Source organism: Acartia tonsa, chromosome 3 (genome assembly GCF_053477335.1).
Source record: "Acartia tonsa isolate MP-2025a chromosome 3, ASM5347733v1, whole genome shotgun sequence".
Classification (NCBI taxonomy): domain Eukaryota; kingdom Metazoa; phylum Arthropoda; class Copepoda; order Calanoida; family Acartiidae; genus Acartia; species Acartia tonsa.
In genome coordinates this window covers 60348548-60358759 of record NC_137262.1, presented here as the reverse complement: position 1 = coordinate 60358759, position 10212 = coordinate 60348548, and the positions used below count along the sequence as shown (strand labels likewise).

At 30.1% G+C, this 10212-nt stretch overlaps 1 protein-coding gene across 2 annotated transcripts; it reads right to left on the bottom strand.

Annotated features, from left to right (window-relative positions):
* Positions 1-236: 236 nt before the first annotated feature.
* Positions 237-9518, bottom strand: LOC145314755 (uncharacterized). 2 transcript variants are annotated; one of them, XM_080154813.1, is made up of 4 exons: positions 7013-7085; positions 3305-5121; positions 2910-2995; positions 237-2185 (listed from the first exon to the last, which is right to left on the bottom strand). In XM_080154813.1, exon 4 carries the CDS (start codon positions 2145-2147, stop codon positions 993-995), a length of 1155 nt encoding a protein of 384 aa, XP_080010939.1. In that variant the 5' UTR covers positions 2148-2185; positions 2910-2995; positions 3305-5121; positions 7013-7085; the 3' UTR covers positions 237-992. The 2 variants fall into 2 exon arrangements, with proteins under 2 accessions (XP_080010939.1, XP_080010940.1); XM_080154814.1 differs by lacking the exons at positions 2910-2995; positions 3305-5121; positions 7013-7085 and adding an exon at positions 9412-9518.
* Positions 9519-10212: the final 694 nt, after the last annotated feature.

Below are 10212 nucleotides of genomic sequence, written 5' to 3'. Positions count from 1 at the left end.
TTTTAGAAAAAAAGGTTTGTCTCTAATGAATCAAAATTTTCTAATTTTGCGAGAAAATAATAACTGCCATGTCAAATTTTAGAGTTCTAATCCTATTTTAAAGTCTTAAAACTAACACATTTACAGTATTCTGCAAAAGCTACCTCCCCCTTATTTTTGTTAAACTTTCTATATAGGTACCTACCAAACTTCTTTTTCTTCTCTAAAATTTCAATGTTTTCTATACATTGTGACTGTCTGAAAAAAATACAAAATTATTAAAAAAATATTTGTTAAGAAAAGAAAATCTAAATAACTAAAGGGCACTTTGTAGCATCAAAAATATACTAGAAATTAAAGCAAAACTTTTCTTTCCATTGAGTTGTTTGTCTGTGGGATCTAGATTTAGGTAAATATATTTACTATTGGTAAAAATTAGCTTTTTAATGAAAAGAGAAATCTGGTAATTTACGTGTTCGCTTAATCAAGATGGAATTTTGTAAAAACTGAAAATAAGTTTAATGGATCAAAACTTGTATCTGCATAGGTACTAAACTAATAATATTCAACTTGAAAACATTTTCCTTATCATAGATACCTAAGTAGTTACATGTTTATGAATTAAAATATTAAGTGAAAACATACAAAAATATCAAATAAGTATTATACATAGGTAGATAATTTCCAACAAAACTTGCCTTGCAAAAAACAAAAATAAAATAAAAAACCCATAGGTAAAATCTACATGAAATAAATCGGAAAAATATGAAGAAAAAAAACATAAAATGAAAATGTGTATAGGAACAAATACAACAAATTAATGCTAAATTTTCAAAAGCCAATTTGTAAATGATTTTTCCCTAAATAAAATTTAGTAATTTTTGCAACAAATAGAAAATTGTACCTAGGTACATTATGATACATCAAATGCAAAATCATGAATATTAAAACAGTATTCCATATATAAATATTAAGCAAAATGTGTTCATATCTCTTATAACTAATTATGATACTTAGGCACTGTTCTTTGCTTTTTCTTCTCTCTTCTTCTTACAGGTTGGTTTGTGGAACTTCCAGTCAAGTTTCTGGCAAGCTGGAGTACAGTACACTACAGACTCACAAGCTCCACACTTCTTCACTGTAGATACTTCACATATAGTAAGTTCACATTCATTCTTCTTTTTAGGGCATACCTCTCTCAACTTGACAGCATACTCTAATGAGTACTTTGTCTCCATTATCCATCTAATATCCATTGCATCCTCATAATCCTTAGGCTTGGCATTGTAACTCAATAATAAATCAATTATACTCCAATACTCTGGTCGTGAAGCAACGGCGGAACACATGAAAGAAAGAATACTTCCATATTGACAGCTGTAATTTGGATTAGCTCTATTTTTGAGAAGTGTTGATACAATCTTCTCAGTATCATCATAAGTAAAGTAGGTAGTATACAAAAGTGGTGTATTTCCAAGTATGTCATGGGCATTTGGATCAGCACCAAGTTTCAGAAGTTTTTCTAAAATCTTGACTTGCTTGTTTTCATTATTACCCCGATACATCAATCTGATATCTCTTTTATTTTGTTCAGTGAGCCATTTTATACTTTCTATGTGAATCATTCTTCTACCAATGATAGGAGCAAACAGAGGGCTGTACTGTGGATATCCCTCTCTTGTGTTCAGTGTTTTCTTCAGATCCTGTTCTGACAGTTTCTTGATATGTTCAATGAAATCACTATAGTTACCAAAGAACATATGAAAGAAGAGATCACTGTAATATCCATGACCAACAAAATTATATTTGCTCCCTGGCAGATCTACTTCATGTATCAAAGTGGTCATAGCTCTATATTCTATGTGTGATGAACACTGATTAATGACTGGATTTTCAAAAATTTGCTTTGGAGGATTCTCCCTTAAATCTTTGATGAGTTTAGCTGCTTTATTGGCGCTCCAATAGATTTTCATATCACCTACAATTGTACCTTTTCTATCACTAGATTTAAAATGTTTAATATCATGTAATGAAAAACGAACATGTTCACCTTCAACTTGTTTATGCTCCGCATGAATTTTTTCCAGTTTAGAGTACAATTCTTCACAGGAACTACAATTGAACAGCTTTAAATATTTAACAATATGAGGATCTAGTGCTGTTTCCATTGCTGATGAAGGATGGATGTTCTCTTTCCTCCAAATAACTGAAAAATATTTTTTATTAGCTGATTTATAATACTAACTAGCAGCTACTTCCCTAGAGGCCTCTAGGGGCACTTAAGGTAGGAGGGGGGAAAGTCGACCTCGTCACATTTTAAATTTAAGTTTCAAAAGAGTAAAAAAAAATGTAGAGGGAGGGAGGGGGGTGAATACACCCTTCCAAAAAAAATAGTTTAAAACCTTCCCAGGACCTATAAGAAGCTTCACTGTAAAGGAGAACAATATCGGTACAGCAGTTAGCAAGATCCTTTGGGACAGACAAAAAACGCTTACTACTTTATATAATAGGATATTTATTTGAGAATAGATAAACTTATAAGAGTTTACGTTATTTCAGATTTGAATTTAATTATTCATCAAAATGTAAAAAATAGGGCCAATACTTTTAAAGGGAGAGTTGCTTGAAGTTCATTTAAAAAGTGCTTCACTTTTAATGCCTAATACTAAAATAAAAACTTATTTAAGTTTTAATGATTTAAAAATTATACTTAACAAATGACATTTTGCCTTAAAACTTTTAACCAAATATCACATGAAAAAAAATTTAAAGTTAAATTATTTGAACTTAATATAACATACCTACCCTAATTCAGCCCTAATGGAATCCACATAACAATTAAACAAAATTATTATCCTTCCCTTAGAATATCTAGTTATTGACTAAGGCCTAAAATATTATAATTTATTAAATAAATTGAAATACGATACCTTTTAATTATCAGCTGGTTTGTAGTAAAATAAGATTTCTGTATGTCCACGTTTGGTCTTTGACAGAAGTTGAATTAATGGTATACCTTTAATAAAAATATAATTAACTATCGTCTGGAAATTGTATTAAGCCCAATAGAATATCAATTATTTTGACTTTGATGATAAAGGATACTTGCACGAATTGCATTTGAACTTCAATAAGTTAGCTTTATTGTTAACCCTTAGATTTCATATTCTACAAAAAAAAAATCTAAGGTTCACTACTAAGTACCTAAACTCGTTAATGCATTTCATTCGTCTATCCCTTTAGAAATGGCATTGATGAAAATATCGTTCACCTACCTTTGCTAATTAGTAGACAAATAATACTCGAAGACTTTTTTCATTTTTACCTGCATTGAAATAATAAAAAGCAGATCTGTATCATAACATTTCAATTGGTTCTGAAAACAAAACAATATTTTAGTAGAAACACAAATAAATAATTTTATTTTATTTTAACTTAAATATGTAGTACATATCCTATGCATGTATAAAGTTAGGTAAATTATACTTATCTATCAAAGAAAAAGAAATATTTATAAGTTTGCTAATTTGATTTTTTGGGCTGTTTCCTTCAAATGACCTAGCTTCCAATGAACCCCCCCCCCCATCCACCCTAACCCTTATTTTTTTTTTGGGGGGGGGAGGCATTACTTTTTTGGGGTCCATACATGGGGTGCCTTGTCCTTGCTGGGCTAGTCTGTACCCAATATAACCTAATATAACCTGTAAAACACAATATTTTCGATTTGTATCACAATTAGGGGTGGAGGGGGGGGGGGGACAATTCTGGACTAAGCTATTTAAGGAAATTCTTTGATACCTTAGCAAATATTAAAAGTTATGGACATAAACAAAATGAAATCAATTTTCATCTTATGATTTAGAATGTCTATATCTTAAATTTTTAACAAGACAGGGGATCTTCTTCAAAATTAATTTCCTTCTTAATGATTATTTCTTCTTTAATGTCTTTAGTTTCCTGAGCCTCCATCTTAATTCCTGGGGAATCTTCAAGAATATAAACTGACGCATAAAGTTTGTCAGCATTTTGAAATGATTCTTCATCATATGACTTCCCCTCTTTATGAATCAGTTTATGTTTCATCAGCGCACTACTATTTGTAATTTTTATATTGCACACATCACAAGAGAAAGGTATTTCCCTTGTGTGGATCCTTTTGTGACCCGTCAAATCACTATTTTGGGAGAATGACTTGCTACAGATATCACATGAGTATGGTTTCAGGCCTGTGTGAATATTTTTGTGAACAGTCAACTTACTACTTGTTGTAAACGCTTTATCACACAAGTCACAAAGGAATGGTCTTTCCTTAGTATGACTTCTTTTATGAACTTTTAAATTTACATTTAGACTAAAGACCTTACCATAATTATCACATGGAAATGACTTCTTACCAGAATTTGGCTTGCTTTGAACAGTTAACTTATTATCATTATTCCACTCATGACTTTCTTTGTGTTCGGTATGTGATATTGAAACCCTTTCATTGATTTGAACATTACATTCTACAGGAAGAATTAATAATTTAGCGACATCCATAAATTCATCTTCCATAATCTCTTTCTTAACAATTTCATCCACTTCACTTTTATGAGTTATAATATCATTGAACTGAGATCCATTGTTTTCTCTTTTTAGCATGTCTAAACGTCCAGCGGATAAATTATGTTTTTTGAAGCTAGTACTTGAAGGATATGATTTGTTGCATATATCCCATGAGAAATAAGTTTTCCCCTCTGGATGTATCAATTTATGTTTCATCAGCGCACTACTATTTCGAATTTTTGTATTGCACACATCACAAGAGAAAGAGATTTTCAAAACTTTTCTTGGAGGATTCTCCCTTAAATCTTTTATTAGTTCAGCTGCTTTATTGGCTCTCCAATAGATTTTCATAGAACATAAAATTGTACTTATTTTATCACTAGTACTGAGATGTTTCATATCATGTAATGAAAAATGAACATGTTCACCTTCAACTGGTTTATGCTCAGTATGAATTTGTTCTAGTTTAGAGTATAATTCTTCACAGGAACTACAATTGAACAACTTTAAATATTCAACAATAAGAGGATCTTGTGCTGTTGCCATTGTTGATAAAGGATGGCTGTTCACTTTCCTCCAAAACACAGTTCCAAATAACTGAAAAACATTATTTTATTAGCTAGCAATTGTTTAACAATAAAAAAAAACAGGAGAGTGGTTGCCTTCGCATAATTCCTTAAAGGTGTGTGTTTTAAGACTAAAACAGAATAATAATAATAATATCAACCACATAGTATAATTTTAACATTCAAACATTTGTTGTCAAAAAAGGAAAAAAAACAGCTTGTTTTAAATAGACGTACAGACTTTCTGGTAACAATTATAGAGTTACTACGCTTTCTAAGCCGTGCCTAACTGTTATAGGAATCAGCATGCAAAGAAGTGTGCCTCTAATTAAACCAAACAACGGGGGAGGTAGGTTTTGCTAAAATTCCGTAAAGATGTGAGTTGTAAGGCTTAAAAACAGTAGTAGAACGATAAAATTTATGTTATCTAAAAAAGAAATTTTCAATAGTTCTTTTCAATAAGGAATACACATATTTAGTGAATATTATCGTTCTACTAATGTTTATAAGCCTTAAAACTCACACCTATACGGAATTTTAGCAAAACCTACCTCCCTCTTTGTTTGGTTTAATTAGAGGCACACTTTTTATTTATACTAGTAGCTACTTCCATAGCTACTTGATGATAAATAAAGGAGAAAATCTTCTGAAAATAGTACCCAGCCAAACATAAAACAAATATACAAAACTGCATTGAAAATAAAAATCCAGTTTAGCTATTACCGATATCTTTAGCTACAGAAATACAAACTTATCTATAATACAAAGTAGAACGATGTATGTCTGTTAGTTTGCTTGTACTGAAGGATCTCGCTAAATGCTGAACTGATAGAGTTCTCCATAACAGGGCAGCTTCTCATAGGTCCCTGGAAAGTTTATAACTATTTTGGAGAAGGTTACCACCACCCTTCCAAGAGAAATCGCCTTTAGAAAAAAATTCCCACCCCCCTTACAATAAAATAATGAAATTTTTTTAATTAAACTAAAAAATTAGGGTTTTTAAAAAAACTAAAATAAAAAAATTTGGTTTTTAAAACACTAAATTTAAAAAATGGGTTTTAAGATTCAACTCCCCCCTCCTCAAGTGCCCCAAGAGGCCTCTAGGGGCGTAGCCGCTGGTTGCTTTGTATAACAGGATTAAGTCTTGGCTAAAAAAGAATTCATCCAATATGGCTCCGAATCTGATATTAATATCCGCTGGAGAGAACTTGGTTCTGAACCGTGTTGAAACCAAATACATTTCATGATTTTTATGTTATGTGTGCAGAAAAATTTTGGGACATAAACTTCATTTTAAGTTTTAGTAGGTATCCTTTACAAATAGAACTTTGAACATTTCAGTAAAAAGATAAAGGGGGAGGTAGGTTGTGCTAAAATTGCATGATGATTCCTGATTTTTAGAGTGCTGATTCTTATTACAATAAGGTACAATATTGTAAAGGTGTGAGTTTAAAGGCTTAAAAACAGTAGTAGAACGATAATATTCACTAAATATGTGTATTCCTTATTGAAAAGAACTATAGACAATTTCTTTTATAGTTAACATAAATCTTATCGTTATACTACTGTTTTTAAGCCTTAAAGCTCACACCTTTACGGAATTTTAGCACAACCTATCTCCCCCTTTAAGAAAAACTAGATGATTAAAAAAAAATATTCTAATGTATTGGTTATTTCAGTCAATGCCATTCTCATGTGATTTATGTGAATAATCGTTTTACTCTAACCTAAACTGTTAAGACACAAAGGGAACTTTTCCTTTCTAAATTAGGACAAACTGGAAGGGTCAATGTTACAATTTATTTAAGATAATCATGTCTAATAAACAGGTAATGTATTTTAATATAACATTTAAAGGATCACTGATATAAATACCTTTACTCGTTGAATGCCTTCAAAGAACTATCCTTTTGCATTATTACCTTCAGAATCAGTTTTGTTCTTGGTTTTTTTCTTCTCTAAAATTTCAATGTTTTCTATACATTGTGACTGTCTGAAAAAATAAAAAAAATATTTAAAAAGTATTTGTTAAGAAAAGAAAATCTAAATAACTAAAATGCACTTTTGTATATTTAAAAAAACATTAAAGCAAAACTTTTCTTTCCATTGAGTTGTTTGTCTGTGGGATCTAGATTTAGGTAAATATATTTACTTTTGGTGAAAATTAGCTTTTTAATGAAAAGAGAAATCTGGTAATTTAAGTGTTAGCTTAATCAAGAAGGAATTGTGTAAAAACTTAAAATTAGTTTAATGGATCAAAACGTATATCTGCAATCTGCATACTAAACTAATAATATTCAACTTGAAAACATTTTCCTTATCATAGATACCTAAGTAGGTACATATTTATGAAATAATATGTGAAGTGAAAACATACAAAAATATTAAATAAGTATAATACATAGATAATTTCCAAACTTGCCTTAAAAAAAATAAATAAAAAAATCATAAAATCTACATGAAATACATCGAAAAATTATGAAAAAAAACATAACCTGAAATTGTATGTATAGGAACATATACAACAAATTAATGCTAAATTTTTGAAAACCAATTAGTACATGATTCTTTTTATAATTATAATTGAGTAATTTTTGCAACAAATAGAAAGATCTAGGTACATTATGATACATCAAATGCAAAATCCTGAATATTAAACAGTATTCCATACATAAATATTAAGAAAAATGTGTTCATATTTCTTTTAACTAAGTATGATACTTAGGCACTGTTCTTTGCTTTTTCTTCTCTCTTCTTCTTACAGGTTGGTTTGTGAAACTTCCAGTCAAGTTTCTGGCAAGCTGGTGTACAGTAAACAACAAAGTTACAAGCTCCACACTTCTTTATTGTAGATACTTCACATAAAGTACGTTCACAAACATTCTTCTTTTTAGGGCATGCCTCTCTTAACTTGACAGCATACTCTAATGAGTAATCTGTCTCCATCTCATATCTAATCCGAATTGCCTCCTCATAATCCCTAGGCTTGGCATTGTTACTCAATAACAAATCAATTATACTCCAATGCTCTGGTTCCGAATCTAAGGAGGTACAAAATTGTCCGATAATACTTCCATATTGCATAATATGATTTGGATTAGCCCCATATCTGAGAAGTGTTGATACAATCTTCTCTGTATCATCATAAGTAAAGTAGGCAGCATAACAAAGTGGTGTATCTCCAAGTATATCATGGGCATTAGGATCAGCACCAAGTTTCAGAAGTTTTTCCAAAATCTTGGCTTGCTTGTTTTCATTATTTCCATTATACATCATTCTGATATCTCTTTTATTTTGTTCAGTAAGCCAGCTCATTTCTTCTATATGAATCATTCTTCTACCAATGATAGGAGCAAACAGAGGGCTGAACTGTGGATATCCCTCTCTTGTGTTCAGTGTTTTCTTCAGATCCTGTTCTGACAGTTTCTTGATATGTTCAATGAAATCTGAATAGTTACCAAAGAACATATGAAAGAAGAGATCACTGTAGTAACCATGACCAACAAAATTATATTTGCTCCCTGGCAGATCTACTTCATGTATCAAAGTGGCCCTACCAAAATATTCTGTATAAGATGAACACTGATGAACAACTGGATTTTCATAACTTTCCTTTGGAGGATTCTGCCTCAAATCTTTGATGAGTACAGCTGCTTTATCCGCACTCCAATATATGCCTATTTCACATAAGATTATATCTCCTCTATCACTATCAATCAAACTGAGATGTTTTATATCATGTAATGAAAATGGAACATGTTCACCCTCAACTGGTTTATGCTCTGCGTGAATTTGTTCCAGTTTAGAGTACAATTCTTCACAGGAACTACAATTGAACAACTTTAACCATTCAACAATCTCAGGATCTAGTGCTGTTGCCATTGCTGATGAAGGATGGATGTTCTCTTTTTTCCAAATAACTGAAAAATATTTTTTATTAGCTGATTTATAATACTAATATTTATTTGAGGATAGATAAACTTACAAGAGTTTACACTAATTCAGATATGAATTTAATAATTCATCAAAATGTAAAAAATAGGGCCAATACTTTTAAATTTAGAGGAATTTAGAAGGCTTCACTTTTAATGCTTATTACTAAAACATAAAAACTTATTTTGTCAAAGAGAAGTCTTAATGACATTTTGCCTGAAAAACTTTAATCAAATATCACATAAAAAAAAGTTAAATTATTTGAACCTAATATAACATACCTAATCAGCCCTAACAATAAACAATTAATTATCCTTCCCTTAGAAGATCTAGTTATTGACTAAGGCCTAAAATATTATAATTTATTAATGAAATTGAAATACGATACCTTTTTAATTATCAGCTGTTTAGTAGTAAAATAAGATTTCTGTATGTCTCTGAAAGAAGTTGAATTAATGAATTATTTTGACTTTGATGATAAAGGATAGGTGCACGAAATGCATTTGAACTTCAATAAGTTTGCTTTATTGTTAACCCTTAGAATTAATATTTTACAAAAAAAATTTTAAGGTTCACTACTCAAAGTACCTAAACTCATTATTGCACTTCATGCATAAATTCCTTCAGAAATGGCATTGAAGAAAATATTGTCCACCTTTTAAGGATAATTTGACTAGCGAATAGAGAAATATTTTTCCTTCAGATAATTATCTCACTCTGAAGTTTAAAGCAATACATGTAAACTGTCTGATGATTGACTTAGAAAATAGATAAATAATACTCGAAGACTATTTTCATTTTTACCTGCGATGAAATAATAAAAAACAGTAAACTTCTTGAGTTCTGTTTCATAACATTTCAATTGGTTCTGAAAATAAAACAATGATTTAATAAAAACATAAAGAAACAATTTAATTTTATATTAACTTAAATATGTAGTACATAACACGTGTAAAATGAATAGAGTAAATATTTGTTTACCAAAGAAAAAGAAAAACATTTCTATAAGATAATAATCTTACTGTATGAATTGACTAGAAAGAGAGGGGTAGGCTTCTGGTAGAATCCGTAAAGGTGTGTGTTTTGAGGCTTAAAAACAGTAGTAGAACGATAATATTCACTAAATATGTGTATTTCTTATTGAAAAGAACTATAGACATATTTTTTTTTTAAGTTAACATAAATTTTT

What these genes read in the sequence shown, in the direction of transcription:
- LOC145314755 (XM_080154814.1), bottom strand. Translation starts at nt 2,147, where the DNA reads ATGGAAACAGCACTAGATCCTCATATTGTTAAATATTTAAAGCTGTTC.